This window comes from Pezoporus flaviventris, unplaced genomic scaffold (genome assembly GCF_033815535.1).
Source record: "Pezoporus flaviventris isolate CSIRO_AGI_PZ_B2104156 unplaced genomic scaffold, CSIRO_AGI_Pfla_v1 ptg000037l, whole genome shotgun sequence".
In the NCBI taxonomy this organism is placed as follows: Eukaryota; Metazoa; Chordata; class Aves; order Psittaciformes; family Psittacidae; genus Pezoporus; species Pezoporus flaviventris.
The window spans coordinates 3,187,875-3,204,353 of record NW_026892585.1 but is presented as its reverse complement, the minus strand read 5'-3'; the positions used below and the strand labels follow the sequence as shown (position 1 = coordinate 3,204,353).

At 38.2% G+C, this 16,479-nt stretch overlaps 1 protein-coding gene across 1 annotated transcript in view; it reads right to left on the bottom strand.

Annotated features, from left to right (window-relative positions):
• KIF15 (kinesin family member 15) overlaps positions 1-16,479 on the bottom strand; it is a 35,232-nt gene that overhangs the window by 15,921 nt on the left and 2,832 nt on the right. The window contains exons 3-17 of the mRNA XM_061464463.1: positions 15,658-15,841; positions 14,383-14,459; positions 13,274-13,311; positions 12,268-12,365; positions 11,727-11,906; positions 10,405-10,614; positions 10,182-10,307; positions 8,975-9,097; positions 8,235-8,358; positions 5,890-5,981; positions 4,857-5,066; positions 3,617-3,794; positions 3,062-3,200; positions 899-1,040; positions 430-630 (exon numbers count right to left, since the gene is read on the bottom strand). Coding sequence (XP_061320447.1) covers positions 430-630; positions 899-1,040; positions 3,062-3,200; positions 3,617-3,794; positions 4,857-5,066; positions 5,890-5,981; positions 8,235-8,358; positions 8,975-9,097; positions 10,182-10,307; positions 10,405-10,614; positions 11,727-11,906; positions 12,268-12,365; positions 13,274-13,311; positions 14,383-14,459; positions 15,658-15,841 — 2,122 coding nt within the window. The remainder of the gene's footprint in view (positions 1-429; positions 631-898; positions 1,041-3,061; positions 3,201-3,616; positions 3,795-4,856; positions 5,067-5,889; positions 5,982-8,234; positions 8,359-8,974; positions 9,098-10,181; positions 10,308-10,404; positions 10,615-11,726; positions 11,907-12,267; positions 12,366-13,273; positions 13,312-14,382; positions 14,460-15,657; positions 15,842-16,479) is intronic.

Below are 16,479 nucleotides of genomic sequence, written 5' to 3'. Positions count from 1 at the left end.
GAAAAAAGAAAGCGTAATGGTGGACAAGCATCATTTGGCAGGTTTCTTCAGATAATGCATATTATACATTAATCTTAGGTATTATTCCATATGTAGATCACACCAGAGACTTGTAAGGAAGTTTCCTCCAAGTCAAGGTATCAGGTTAAAATAGGAAAAGATTAAATACCCTGTGTATCTTAAACTACTTAAGATACACAACTCAAGTCCCTTTCAACATTTTCATGCTAAATCTTTTTAAGTACAATTATGCATACATATGCACACAGACATGTATAATAAGAGATCTGTTTAGTGAAGCCTTGAGTATTCATCAAGTGCTTCAGTTTCCTATGCAAAAGAAAACACATTTCATGAGGGGGGCAGTATTTCATGCCAAAACCAGCTTTAGAATACACATACGCTTCAGTTTTTATGCTTAACCCTCACCTGTGTCAGTTTGAGGTCCTCAACCATAGCCTCATATGCTTGTTGTTCATTCACCTCTGGGGAAACTGGCTCTTTTGAAACATCATCCATCACCTCTTCAGAACACTGAAAAGCTTCAGAATGATGAGCTAAGATCTCCGGGCTGATCCGTGGCACTAGGCGGGATCTCAGCTGGTAAGCTTTTGATGGAGTGGTTATGTTCTGTTATAGAGATTACAAAGCAGAATACCAAAATAAAATGCTCAAAGTGGTTAGCTCTACACCATTATGCTTTTCAGTGTCATCTGATTACAGTAGCAGTCAGTCAGTAATATTCCAGAACAAAAAAAAGCATCAGATCTGGTTTATCCCATATGGATTTCATGCCAGACTGCTAGTTAGGTTAAGGGATCGTACAAATAAAAGTGCCTGTGTTCCCATCTAACTCAGGTGTAAGTATATGTGGTTTTAAAGAAACTTCTTACCATACCTTTAGAGTTTCTCTGTGTAGCTTGTGTAACTGAGAGACTTCCAGGCGCTTGCTTGCTTTAGTTGCTTCCAGAATGTTTTCAAGATGTTGGTTTGCTTTCCGAAGGGACTGAAGCTCTGATTCCATTTCCATATGCTTTTTCCTGTTTAGAAAGTATTTTACTACTGTCAAAACCACTCCATCACTATGCCCTCCTATAAGGATAAGCTGCAGTATTGCCAAAAGAGCAAGCTGAAGCTGAGCCCTTGCCCAAACACTGAAATACCTTATTTTGAGAAGAAAGCCACCACTGCTGTATTAAAAAGTCAAAAGAAACACAAAATGACAAAGCTAGGAGGCTTCTGGGTGCTTGCATAACAATGGAGAACTAAACATGTCAAGAAAAAGTCCATTACATAGTAAGAAATAAAGCTGAGAGCTCTGCAATTCCTTTGTTGAGAATGCGGCATCACTCATACCAACATTGTTTTAAGCTTTAAAAAAGTTACCCAGTTACATGAGAAGGCTGAACTGGTGCTTGCCAGGGTTAAAGAAATTCCTTTAAAGATGTATTTTGGAAGTGTTGCTCTGTTAAGATTATTTTGCCCTCTAAGAGTGCTTTAGCTGAATTCCAACAGTTGAGCAGAAACATAGGAATGATTTTCATAAGGTATTTCTGCAGAGCTACATGCTGATACTGTGATAGTTGGCCTTCCTAACACAATTGTAGGGTCAAAGTCTACAGACACCATTTCATCTTTTGGCAGTTTAATGCTATCACTTATCCTCCCTTTCTTAGTATCCCCAATAAAACTTGAGGAACAGGGTAGAACTTCAGTTCTGATTGCTATTGGACAACAAAAGCACAAGGATATATTGAGTAAACTTGAACAATGTTACAGACTGACTCATTCAGTTACATCACGTAATTACACTTGAATGTAAAATGAAGCATCCGGTTACTCCAAAATGGGAAACAAGCTTAAAATTTAGTGGAATCTAGAGGTGAATCCAGAGGCTCAATAGCACAATGGTGTTTGACTGCACTCCACTAAGGAAACGTGGGTAAGTGATATACAGATGCATTCATACTATCAAGAGAGCAAGACCTGCACAAAACATGGAATACATAAAATAGAAATACACTGAGTGGGCAGGAAAACAAACTAATCTGTGAAGATACAAACAAACCATTGTAACTAATGATACAGGACAACTGATGTTGTAACGTTACAATCTAAGTTTAGGATTTATAAAGTTCATAGGATTTGCTACACAAGAATCTAAGACTAAAAAACAGATTTGTACAGGTTTCCATTGTGTTTGCTGGAAATGCAATTATTTTCCTTGTATTTCTAGTGACAGGACATAAAGTTGTCAGAAATGCTGTTTATCAAGTTAAGCCATGTATTATTCACTTGCATTTGAAGGTATTACTCAGGCTTTTTGCATTATCTTGCTCTGCCCTCAAGGAGAACTATGACAATAAATTATTTACTACATTAGTAAGGATAAAGTAGACCCTTATCTCATGTTTCAGTCCCAAAGCAAATGGATGTGAATGAATTATTGACACCATAGCTTTGTTTTTATGTGAATTAATTCCCTATTCCAATAACAGGTCTCAAGATAGTGGTATTATTGCTTTCTTAAATATCTTTGAAGCAGAGAGAATAAATTAACCAATGGCTTAGCCAAGATTTTCTGGGGTGATTGGATTCTACTTTATAGTGGCTTAAGCTTGCAATCTTAAAGGTGTTATATTAGAAACTACGGTTGCACTAAAACAAAACCCCAAAATATGCCCCCACACCCCAGCACGGAAACTAAGCCAAACTCTCCCTGCCCTGTTAAAGCAGGTGACTATCAGAATTCCAGGGCATGTCCATTCCCTGCATGTTGTGAAGCACTGTTTTGCATCTTAGCATAAAGAGCTTTTGGAAAGACAAAGAAATCTGCAACAGTGCAGACGTGCCTTCAGATTGCATCATGGCTGTTCCATAGTCTGTGAGGAACTGAGCTCAACAGGAACATCCTCTGTGTTCATATCATCTTATCCTGGCCCTCTCTTACATGAGAGGAAATTCTTTGACTCTGTATTCAGGATCTGAGACTAACTTTTAAAAATCAATACAAGTAATAAAAACATTTAATGAAAGACACTTCTGTACTGTTTTGTCTCACTTGGTTAGGTCTTTAAATTCTTCATATTCTTGTTTTGAACTTGCTAGTTCACTCTGAGTCTGTAGCAGACGCGCTTTCAGCCTTTCAGATGCCAGCGAATTGCCTTCCACTGATAGGGTGGTGGAATATAAATGATGACCTAAAGAACAAACATATACCTCTGAAATCACAGCGTAGCTCAAATGCCTTAAGTTTTTACTAAGGTGATAGCATTTGTAGGCTTTTGAACGGCAATTCAGATTGAAAAAAGAATAAATGGGTATTAGCTACAGCCCACATAAAAAAAAAAGTAGAATAATTCATATTACTGCAGTTTTCAGGACAACTAAAGACAGCAAAATGAGATCATGGCTGGTGTTCACAGGATGCACCAGAATTCAAATTCCCTATTGCTGTATTTGCTTGAAGGTCATTGTGAATAAAATGAAGTAAACCTGTTTTATCAGTCTTCAGGAATCACTTTGAAGAAGGCAAAAAATACATCAAAACAGACATTTTCAACACACCAGAAACACAGTAAGCTTACTTAGCTGAAAAACATGAGCATATTGTTACCTCCAGTATTTTTCTCTGTGGCTGAAGCTTCTGAGAAAGCTTTTTCCAATTCTGCTATTGTGTGGGCATCAATTTCCTGAGCCTTTTTAACTGACTGCAAAGAACGAAGTTTTTTGTTCTCCTCTCTGAGGTTATAGTTCTCCATGGCGTACTTTGCAATCTGTGGGTGTTGTTCCACCTGTGATAAGCAATATTTTATTCAACAGGTTTTATTTTCCAGGCAATGCTATACATATCTACGATATATATTAGAGGTCCTGTTACACCAGTAACTTTAATAAGCATTAAACTGTAATGGAAGAGGAATAAAGATATTCCATACAGTGGTTAAAACCACCTCAATTTTTTGTTTGTTAATTTTCTTACTCCCTTGGAATCTGCTCTCAAAGAAATCACAGTGGGTTTGATATCTTTAGGCTTTAACTGACAATAGAGCAGTAGAAGCTTTTCTTGCTGCTCTTGATACTCATTTTCAGCTTTAGCTTTGACTTTAACACTGTCCCTGCATGCCATACAAAGATTTCTATAGCCCTTTATGACTGCCCAGACTTGTGTACTTCCCCCCTCCTTTCACTTCAGAGCTCAGTTATGAGCTAGAGATTCAAGCTGGTCTTCCAGTACCTCTATTCCTTTTTCCTGCTGGTGCTTAGAGATTGTTTTTAAAGAATCTGCCTTATCTCTTAAGTTTCTCTGGTCTTCAAAACTGCTTCACAAATGATACCACACCTAAAAGATACCTCAATAACTTGAAGTCTCCTCTTCTGAGGCTTAGGTATGTACTTTGGTGCTTGCCTTCCTCAAACAGCTCCAGGACTGCATTATTCCTCAATGGCCCATCTGGCATCTGTGCTCTTATCTTTCAGAAGCCTGCTGTATTACTTGCATCCTGCTGTCCTGCCCTTTCAACAGATGTCATGAACACTAAAGTCTCCCATAAGAATAAGGATTTGTAATTTGGAGACTTCCTTCGGTAGGAGACTCGGTTCTCCGCCTAACCTAGATCAAGTGGCCTGTAGCAGCTTCCACCATGACATCACTCTTACCAACCTTTCCTTTAAGGCAAACTCACTCACAAACTCTAAACCTATCTATTCCATAGGCAAATTCCATGCACTTGAAATGCTTCTATAAGGGAACCCACCACCCATCTTCTTTCCAGCCTGCTCTTCCTAAAAAGCCTGTATTGACCCATTGCATGAGCTATTCTCACAAAAGAAAACTGCTCTAGAAAAGAACTTACCTGTTCTTTGAGCATCTGCAATTCCTCCCTCAGTTCACTGAAGAGATCATCTTGTTCTTTTGGCAATAAGCTTCCCCCAGCCTCTTTATGTAACCGCTCCAAGCGGACAATATGGTTTTCACGGAATTTAACTATCATTTTGTTGGATTGAATAAATTTCTCCTTCTTGCCACACAGGTCTTCTAGTTGAGCAATTTTTTCTAATAAACTCTTAGAAAGTACATATACAGATCAGTGAAAAAAGCCATGGTCACACTAGATGAATTTCTAAGGTGCACATATCGCACACACAGAGACAAAACTCAGTCAACAGTAATTCTGTGAAATGCAGACTACCATTTGCAGCAGATTCACAGAGAGCAGCAGCTCATAGCAAGAACCCACATTACTCACTACACTGGAAGAGCTTTACTTCATCCAGTTACTTTGCTCCACCCCTGGCAGTGTTCAGGGCCAGGATGGACAGAACCTTGGGTGATGTGGTCTAGGTGTGAGAGCAGGGAGTTGGAACTGGATGATCTTAAGGTCTTTTCCAACCCAAAGAATTCTATGATTCTATACTTAGAAACTCCAATATGACTTGGTAGACTAGGTATTTGGTAAAGCACATCAGATGCACCTCTAGAGTGCTGGTTTCAGTCGATTTTCTCAAAAAACTGATCCATTTTGGCTGATTCAATAGTGCACCATGACAAGAAATGGAGATGACTGGGAGGCTTGCTTCTCAAATTGTGATTTTTCTAATTAAAACAATCCACCCCCTAAAACTAAACATACTATGAAAGCTCTCCCATGGCTTGTCTGAATGTAAAAGACAGACGAGAATCACAGAACTGTTCAGGTTAGTCAAAACTTGTCCAACTGCTGGCAATTGACCTGCAGATTTTATCTTGCCTGTCATTTGACTGGGTTCCCTTGTTACCAAACCATACTATTCTCAGGCAGAACATTTTTATCCAAAACCAAAGAAAAAAAGAAAAATCATCAAGAGAGTGAGTTTCAATATTAAGCACTTAAAAATATGCTTCCATACCTTCTTTTCACCTTCTGATTTCTCCCAGAACAACATTGCTTCAAGAAACTTATTCATGTAATTTAGATGGTTGTGCCCTTTTTCAACAGCACCTGTAAGGTAAGGCAAAGAAATAAATACCACATTTATTAAAATACCAATCAACCAGGTTTCCCTAGATACATGTCATGGTTGTGTAGAGAAAATTTAAATTCATTCATTGAACAGTATAATTCCTCTACAGGGATCAATGTCATACCCAGAGCAAGGAATTTTAGACAGTAAATCCTAGTTACCTGCAAGTGCTGATAAAGAACGCAGTCCATATACATAACTGTATAATTCAAGTTGTTCAAGCATGAAGTGGCTTTACAATGAACTTCTATTAAACTGAAAGAATTGGTCTGTTCAGCAGAGTATATTTATAAAATGCAAAACCCCTCTGAAATTAATTTGATAACACTAAGCCATTATTTAGCATTATTACTGCAGTTTGTACATATTACAAGTGGACTAGCTGGTTTAGGAGAAGGAAATTCAGCGAAAGCTTGAATTAAGTAGACAGTGATTTGATCTGGAAGGAAAGTGTCCACACAAGGGAATAAAAGGGCTTAACTAATCCACTTTAGATATTAATTCCAAATAGCTTTCCTGAATATCCTCACACAAGCAAGACTATTTATGGAATACCACCATGTTTTTAAAGCAGCTAGCAAGCAGATTGCATATTTGTGTGATCAAATATTACAAACACAATTTAACTGCATAGGCAAACACAGCTCTGATGTACTGGCTTCTGCTTAAAACCTCTCTTCAGTGTTTAAGCATCACCACTTGCTTTCCCTCAGAACTCTATTACATATCTGAACGTTTTTCAGTCCTCTGTCAATATTCATGTATTCACGGACAATGATTCAGTGTCCCACATAATGACTGACTTGTTTTTACTGGTTAAGTGTGTATGCTAACAGAGATGTTTTATTTCCTTCGGAAAACTCAACCACAGATGCTTTGTATTAGACAAGTCTTTCAACTTTTATAATTACTTCTATTACTGTATCTTCTATTTCTTGGCAAGATCAGGAAAGAGTTGACTCAGCAACACAGGAAGAGTTACAAGACCAAGTTTACTACTTCATTACCAAAATTACACAGTAGCATATTGCAGAGGGAGGTATACATAGTAGAAAGTCGTGCTAGGATCTACATTGCAGATACAATGGTCTAAAGAAGAGCTGCTGCTAGAAAATTACATAAACCCCCAATTAATATCTCACATTGAAATAGATCTTTTATTGAAAGGTAGACATCCTTCTTAGGTTCTTCCTGAAGGGGCAAGAAGGGAAGAGGGGGGAAAAAGCCCCCACAACAGTCCTGAGTTTAAAAATGCAGCATCATCAATACCATAATGTCCTCCCTGACCTAAATGTACAATTACATGTAAACTTTTGGTTACTTAGAGGATTAGGCAGCATGGTTCTTACAAACTGGAAGAGTATTCTAGGTATAATAAAACCATAGCTCAGCACATACACTGCGGTGGTTTGAGCCCAGCCAGTAACTCAGAACCATGCAGACACTCGCTCACTTCCCTCCTTCTTCCCCGCCTGCTCCCAGGGGGATGGGGAGGAGAATGGAGGGAATGTAAACCCCACAGGTTGAGATAAGAGCAGTCCAGTAACTAAGGTATAACACAAACCACTGCTGCTACCACCAATAAGAATAATGAGGGAAATAACAAGGGGAGAGAATATAAAACTAAAAAGGGAAGGGAAAAAAAACCCTCAACACAGAGAAGTGAGGCCCAATGCAACTGCTCAGCACCTGCTGAGTAATACCCAGCCTGACCCAAACAGCGATCTGGGCCTTAGGGGCAACTCCCCCCAGTTTCTATACTGGGCATGATGTGCTACTCCATACCCCTTTGGCTAGTTCAGGTCTGGTCCCCGTCTCTGCTCCTTCCCAGCTTCTTGTGCCCCTCCTCACTGGCAGGACATGAGACTGAAAAGCTCTTGATCGGGGTAAGTGCTACTGAGCAACAACTAAAACATTGGTGTGTTACCAGCATTGCTCTCACATTAAAGCCCAAACACAGCCCTGCACCAGCTGCTACAAAGGAGAAAAATAACTGTTACAGCTGAACCCAGGACAATATACTTATAAGAGGAAGAAAATAAAAATGACATTAACAATTTCTGCAAAATATGCTGTACATACACAGGCAATGGGATCCATAAGACAAAGGTAACCTCTGCAGGTCAGCTCCTGTAAAAGTATTAGTTGTTCAGAAACTTTGACTTACCTAAGGTTCCAACACTGAAGGCTACCAAACTAGGACATTTTCTTCCCTCACTCCCAACTCTTACCTTGTGATACAGAAATATCACGCATAGATGGCATTGAAGTAAGTTGACTAAGCTGCTCTTTCAACTTCTTGACTTCAGCTTGCAGCTGCCTCACATTTCCTTGTGTGTCTTCATTTACCACAGCCTTTCACAAATACATTAAGAGAAAATTACTAAAGGCACAAATAGAAGTCTTATATAATAAGAGGAAACAGAAACACTGCAAAGCAGCAAAACTCCTTTTTTTAAGGTTAAAATGGTTAAAAATATTAATGTCTTCTGTAGAATTTTGTCTGGAGCTTTTTGACCAGCAAAGCATTATACATTGAAGGCAGCAGCGTCCAGCCAGATGCCAACATGCTTTCAAAACCCACTCATGAGAAATTACATTTGGGTAGTAGCATAGATAAGAAGTAGATGCACTGAAATACCAGTGAATTCAATTTTTTTAATGACAATTTCATTACTTTTTCTAATGAAGTGCTCTGAAAACAAGCAATGAATACACACTATTATCAGCCATTCCCTAGTCCCCCAGCTGCTGTACTCTAGTCATAAGCAAAAGTGAACAAGTACTTTGCAAACATCATTCGCTGTAAAATGTGTTTAGGAAAACAAATTCAGTATTTTAACTTCAGTTATATTCACTGAAATTAGTGAAAGCACAGGAGTATTTCAAAGAAGCCTCCCCGTTCTGCAGATGTGTAGTTTAAATGACAAGAAATTGTTACAACAACAAAGATATTGAGTCAGTCTCTTACCTTGTTCTTAATCAACTTTGCCCGCTGAGCAAAATTAAGAGTAGACAGGGTTTCACCAAAGCACCTGGATCCTGGATGAACATTTGCAATTATACAGGTTTTTGCATTACCACCAAGGGAATCCTGTTTAAAAAACACAGAAGTTAACTTTAGTAGATATTTCACTTTAATCTTGGTAAAGTAGCAGACTGATATTCAACCATCTGTTGACTGTTCCAACCTATCTTCTGGTGGCAACTGCCAAACAAAAACCCAAACCAACAGATTCTTGACTAAAGATATAAACGGAACCTCTCCTTTTTACATGCATGTTTTCATGCATTTCCATGCTGTAAAACAAGTAGCTCTCAAATCTCTGGTGAAGGCAGCAGTTCTACTTAAGACTAGAAGCCTAGTACTACCAAAATAGCCCACAAGCCTCAATGGCATCCTCCCTCCCTATTAAACACCATTTTTTGTGGATATCTTTATAGCACAGCCACCTAAAAAGAACATAACCACTTAAACAGCTTATACAGTTGCAATTCCATTTTAATGTATTTTGGGTTGCATTGAAAGAACATAATTCTTCGGAGACTCATGATTCTAAGATATACATAAAACAGGAATGGAAAGATTGGAAAATACAGCTGTGATCACATCAAAACAGAGTTGTAACACAAATACTGTATTTTGTACAAGCACTATAAACACAAAAATGTGTTACAGGTATTCATTACCCTTCATAGGATTTTAACGAGTGCTGGTGTCCAACCAATCTTTAACTGTTTCCATCTTTGTTTTCTGTTCACCTTGAAAAGAGCCTATAAGCTTTCAGGTAGGAAACTGTAAGTGTCTCCAACTCTTAACATCATACCGACATGTAGACTAATCCTGAAAACTCTTTCAAACATTTCAACACATCTCCAAATGCTACACTGCAATGCAGACTATTTCCCAAGTTACAGGGATGAAAACATAACACTTTTTCTTTAAAACTTGCAAATATGGATTTAGGCTCATAATCTCCTATTAAATTTGTCTACAGCAATAAATCTACTGGAAGTCTGCTTAGGTAAAAAGATACTTTTCAAGCTCTTTTCCACCTGCCCAATATTGAAACATCTTTAATATACCCGAGTTCAGCTTTTTACAGTAAAAAAAAAACCCAAACAAGTATTTTCTGTACATCCTAAGCAGCATGTAAAATCCAGAGGATCTGTATTACCCGTAACAGAAAAGTGAGCTTGGAATCCCGGTAACAGATGTGCCTCTGTTTTCCATTACCAATATCAACAAGTGCTTTCATTACTTGGCTCAGGCAACTTAGCGATCGATTTATGTTACCTGCTTCCTAAAAAAGGGAAAGAGTAAAGGTGAATTGATTTGGTGGATGGAACAGGGCAATATGTCTGAAAGGAAAAATATACCACAGCTTTTACAGAACTAACCTTTAATCTCATTCCTGCTGTATGGGTGTCTTTCTGTCTCTCCGATCCTGCCAAGTCTACAAGGTTGAGCAGGGAAGACCGAATGTTAACCACCTCATTGTTTTTCTCCATGGATTCCACTGTGACAGTGAACACAGCGTGTGATCTTGAGGATTCTCTGTTCATTGAGGTTGATGCTACACGACGGTTTCTCCAGCCCATTGTTAATACCTAAGAATGAAAAAGGTACCTAATGATACCAAGTGTCTCAGACTGTACTCAGTATTTTCCCACAGTAGTAAGCATATTTCAGTGCAACAGCTTTCAAAAAATCTCAAGGACTTCTCTACATTTTTCCAATAGAGCTCTTTTAAAACTGAAAAAGCATAGCTGCTCTCAAGGTTAATGAAAACATGAATTATAATATTCACTTCTTTCCTCCAAGAATGCTATTGCTGACGGAAAGTATAATGTATCCAATAACAGTGCATATTAGCAGTACGCAATTACAGAATACTATGCATATGTGTCTCATTCGTGGAGAAATAAACCTGACAATTTCTACAACATATATGCTGCCTAAGTAGCAGGAGATGCAGTTTTCTGTTGTTATTTCAGACATGTAGGACAAGTATTAGGGAAAGACTATTATAATTGCAATTCAGATATTCCAAAATCCAGAGCTATATGACTTGCTCTTGTGAGACCCCACTTGCAGCATTGTGTGCAGTGCTGGTGTTCTCAATATCAGAAGGACACGGAGCTCTTGGAGCAAGTCCAGAGGAGGCCATGAGGATGCTCAGGGCCTGGAGCACCTCCTGTATGGAGACAGGCTGAGAACATTGGGGCTGATCAGCCTGGAGAAGAGAAGCTGCGTGGAGACCTCAGAGCAGCTTTCAGTGTCTGAAGGGGGCTACAAGGATGCTGGAGAGGGACTCTTCATCAGGGACTGTAGTGATAGGACAAGGGGTGATGGGTTCAAACTGAAACAGGGCAAGTTCAGGTTAGGTCTAAGGCAGAAGTTCTCCCCTGTGAGAGTGGTGAGGCGCTGGCACAGGGTGCCCAGAGAAGCTGTGGCTGCCCCATCCCTGTCAGTGTTCAAGGCCAGGTTGGACAGAGCCTTGGGCAACATGGTCTTCAGGTCCTCTCCAACCCAAACCATTCTATGATTTTATGTGTGGAATAGGCAGGAAGCATTATCTAGAAACTGCTTTTTACACTGTTTTGCAGTGTATGGAAACAGGGGAAAAGAGTGTCGGAGGCACTCTGCAAAAAGTATGTGCTTTAATCTGAGGAATATTTACCGAATAAGCATCAAAATATTAAAAGGCAACAAAAAATACCTGGTATGCTTCAGCAGCAGATGACAACACCTGTTCAACAGCCCCATCAACAAAGACTCCCTTGTTGATGTGCTCTCTGAGAAGGAGCCCAGCTGAAGCAGAATCTAGCAAGTCAAATATCTGTTCATTGTAGATTTCAATAAATGAGCATTTGCAGAGAAAACTCTTTCCATTGCCAGCCTGAAAAACAGTAATTTACACTATAAACAGATGGGGTTTATTAAGTCTGGCATTGCATGGCAGCAAGTCTCTTTTTACACATACCTAAGGCTACTAGTTTGCGTATGCATTCTGCATGATATATTCCTGATGCCCAGATGACAACCAACATCCCAAAACCTACATGCATATTTAGACTCAAAATACAAGCACACTTGGGTCTGAAGAAAGTACTATAATTTGGTAGAGTACTAGAAGCAAGTGTTTCTCACAAAGAAATCCAACACAAGATGGCAATAATCCTGGAAACTTCACTTACCAAAGAACTATAGCTAATCTTTAATGTAAGACTTTAATTGCACTAAGTATAAGGTAAATGTACCTTTTCTTTTTCACGTTCAATTAGAAAAAATAAGTATTCAAAGCTCCGTGGAATGACACCCCTCAAACTGTGAGTGAAATTGCCAGATTCAGATGGTCCTAAAGAGATTTGGAATTAAAAACAAGAATTATTACTACTTAAGAGCAATGTTTGACCTTTTCAAGACATCATTACAGATGATTTCAGCAACCACATTTTAGTCAGTTTGTGGCAAAACCACAGAAGAAATGCAATAAAATCAGCTTTCAAGATCTAAGATAATATCCCATAATCAGATCCATACATAGCCTAAATGATGCTTGTGAAAGTTCATTTTACCTGTCCATAGATCACCCAAGTCTAAAAGCACATGACTTCCACAGAAAGCATGTACAAATGTGCAGGTATGCCAATGCAGGTACTTTAACCCTGATTTCAAGAACCAGAAAGATAGGGTGGATTTGTCCCCATATTTAATTAATTCCTAGGTAGTTCTCAAATACACATCAGCTAAACTGGTTTTGGTTATTTCAGTAACTTTCTAACATCAAGCAAAATTATTAATACATTTAAAATCACCACTGTATGAAGAACAAGATTACAAAGGGATCCCTCCCTATACAGAGGGGCCCCACCTTCCTGGTCAGGTTGGAAGCAGTCATTTTGAAAACCCCAATATATTTTAACATGGAAGCCCCTTGCACACTGCAGTACTTTGCTACACATGCAAGAGATACCAGCCAAAAAGGGGAAGCCAATAGTATATTCATTTTTGAGAACATTTATTAGATGTGTTTACCTGAATAGCTTCTCTCCTGTTAAAAACAGGGCTAAAAAGGTAGATGAGAGTACCTATACTGCACTATTTTGATATAAAGCAAAATTAACTGCACTGAGCACTACACCATTTCTTAAACCTGAAAGCTATCTGTAGCAAGACAAAAAACTAAGTCATCCCAAGACATTTCAACTCAAGAGAAAAACCAAAACACCAGGAAAGCACTGAAAGATTCTCTCATGCACTTACCCATCATAGTAAAGGTTTTTCCTGAGCCAGTCTGGCCACTAATAACAAGAAGAAAAAAAAAAAGTCAGACAAATTTTTATTCTGGCTCCTTATTTTTCATTAATCTGCATCTTTTAAGGAGAACGCATGGTTTAAAATAAAAGCTATAGAAGCAAGCTGAGAAACAAGTCAGCTAAAAAGGTAGACAAATAGAACATGAAATTCTGTTGGATAAATCACCTTTACTCTCTCCCCCTCCCCCATCATTTTCTTCCTTATTTGTGATGGAAAGGAACTTAACATAAAAACAAAAGCTTTCAAATTTATATTAAACTACTTTTTGAGTCAGTTTTGGGGTTTTCTGTCACTCAGTTGTACACATAAACCCAAAATGCAAAAAATACTTGTAAGCTGAGTATGCCCTTTTTAGACCATAGTTATTAACCATGCTAGAGAAACTTCAGAGCAATTTCCTTTCATTTTTCCACACTTTTTATATTGCAACAAAGTAGATGTGCCTTCAGTTTTGCAAATGCTGTGCTAGGCTAAAAAAAAAAACAGTAAGGTTTTGATTAGATTGTGCCTTCACCTTAGCATTTTTGATCAAAGTGCTATCTCAGTTTTCCAAAGGATATCGAGTTAATATAATTATATTCATACTACTAGTCATGGATATATTTCTACCTTGAAAACACTATGAAAGTCATAATCATCATTTCCAAGTATTCCCACAGACAGTTAAGACTTGCTAAAGAGTTAAGCTGGCTAAATATGCAGTTAAAGAGATTTTCAGTACGCCCATAGTAAAATGGAATGAAAACAAGTAGCGTTTTCTTTACCAATACGATGAAACTTGTAGGTTTTAGTCAAAGAATAGTAAAATTGAAGTGAGTTAGCAACCAACATTATTGGCCTTAAGTATTAGAAGTATAACACCCACAGACTCATCTGAAAGAGGAATAAGAAGCACTCTTCATCATGCAAGAACATTCCCTGGGTTGGGCTACACTAAGAAAGCACTTGCAAAGTTTACTGTAACACCAAGCAGGCTCTGGCACTTAAACCCACAACTACTACTCATTAACCCAGTGCCCTCAAATGGTGCAATGAATTACCATTAAATGACTTACTATGCAAAGACTGTTCCATTGTAGCCATTCATACAAGATTCAACAATATTTTTGGCCACAGTTGAGAACACTGACTCCTGGGGACAAAGGAAAGAGAAAACACTTGGCACCACTCATTTAAGTCTTGCTTCTACCAGCATTTTACAGATCATAGCTTTATAATGTATAAAATAGAATCATTGAATGGTTCAGGGTGGAAAGGACCTGAAGATCATCCAGTTCCAACCTCCTGCCACGGGCAAGGATGCCTCACATTAGACCAGGTTACTCCAAGCCCCATCCAACCTGGCCTTGAACACTTGCATTCCTTAATATTACACATGTATCGTGTTCCCTGGACTTCTCACAGCAAAATAATACATCCTAAGTCTTTGTGACATAAACCACTCCTCTGAAAAACATTTATTCCTTGATAAACTGAAAGAAAAATAACAAAACTCAGCATCATGGTAACAGCTTTCAAATAGATATTATACTTATTTTGGTTCAGTGTTTTTGATTATATGGTTTATACTGTCAAAATTAAGCCCATGACACTTACCAAATACAGTTAACTTTCAACATTTGCATTGCCAAATGGCATATTCAACAGGTCTGCCCAACTCTTAACCTCATCTGCTTTCACAGATTTCTTAGACCTGCAAGAGCAGCCTAGCTACAGATTAACAGCCTAGAGTGGGTAGGTTTTTTGGGTTTTAGGGGGTGGGGAAGGCTGAGTAGGCTCTTAAATTAACATATTTAAGGGTGATTTTAAACAGAAGCTAAAGGGAACTGAAGTCTTAGAGGAATTAAAATTATGTTCAGAATCACAAGCACAATCACAGAAATTAAATTGAAGGATTTTCTTTCCCATATTATCAGTCCCAGATGAATAATACATCTGCTCGAAAGGAAAATATAAGAAAGAAATATAACAAACAGGCTACAAACTCTTAAGTTCCCAATATACAAATCACCAGCTACTGACTGCCAGTGATTTCTATGTTTGTCCCAACAGGCAGGTTTATTTTCTAAGGTGTTACTGTAACATTTACAAATAGAAGTTCCAATTTCAACACAAACTTTAAAGAAATTAAGTTAAAAAATACATTAAAACTATTAGAGAGCAGAATTTATCCCAACATTTCTGTATTATAACTGCATATCACCAATCTGACCAGTGAAAAAAATAAGACCCAAAGCATCACACATCTTCACAAAGATTTAGTGTAGCAGTTGCCAGAAAGCGAGGAAAATCTGCAATAGTATTCCAAGACTCTGGAAGTCATTCATTACCTGTGTTGTTTCCATATTTGCAACATAATCAAAAGTGAAGATCTTTGGCTCAGGCTTCGAATGCAGACGGATGGTTTTTGAGGAAAGAACAGATAAACACAAGCCTTGATGTCCATTGCTTAAGGCGGTTCCCTCTGAAGGTGGACGTACCCTTACGCAGACTTTGATAGCATCACCTTCAGCACTAAAGGAATATTTATGCATTAGATTACTTCAAAATGGATTTAGCAGCTGTTTGAGAAAATTAGATCACAAAAATCAGAGTAAACATAAAGTCATACAAAGGTCCCTCCTGAAAATATACCACTATTAGCTGTAATAGTAGTATATTATATGCATCAATTCACTGTGTACACATCAATTCACTACAAGCCATGGATTTAATGAAGGTCACAATGTGCAGATTTAAAAGCAAACAACATGGAATTATTGGAATTCATTGCTATTCCACGTAATTTTAGCTCCAAAAGAACACATTTCACAGTGAATCTAAGACATGCAAAAACAGTGTTGTTACAAGTGTTTCAGTAGTTTCTAAGACCAGGAGCTTCAAGCATCCTTCTCTCTACTGAAAAAGACTATAAATGGAGTGGATAATGCTACATTCCAGCAAGAAAAATGCTAGCATTTCAATTTGCTGCTCACAAGAAGGGAAAGAACAACCAATTCTTGATCCACGAGTCCAATGAAGTACAGCAGCACCTATATCTAAAAGCTGCCTAACCTATTTCATCACATTTATCAGAAGATGCACTAGTAAATTTAGCTTGAGTAAGCACATGACTCTGACATTAAAACTTTGAGAAGTTCTGGCATAAATAC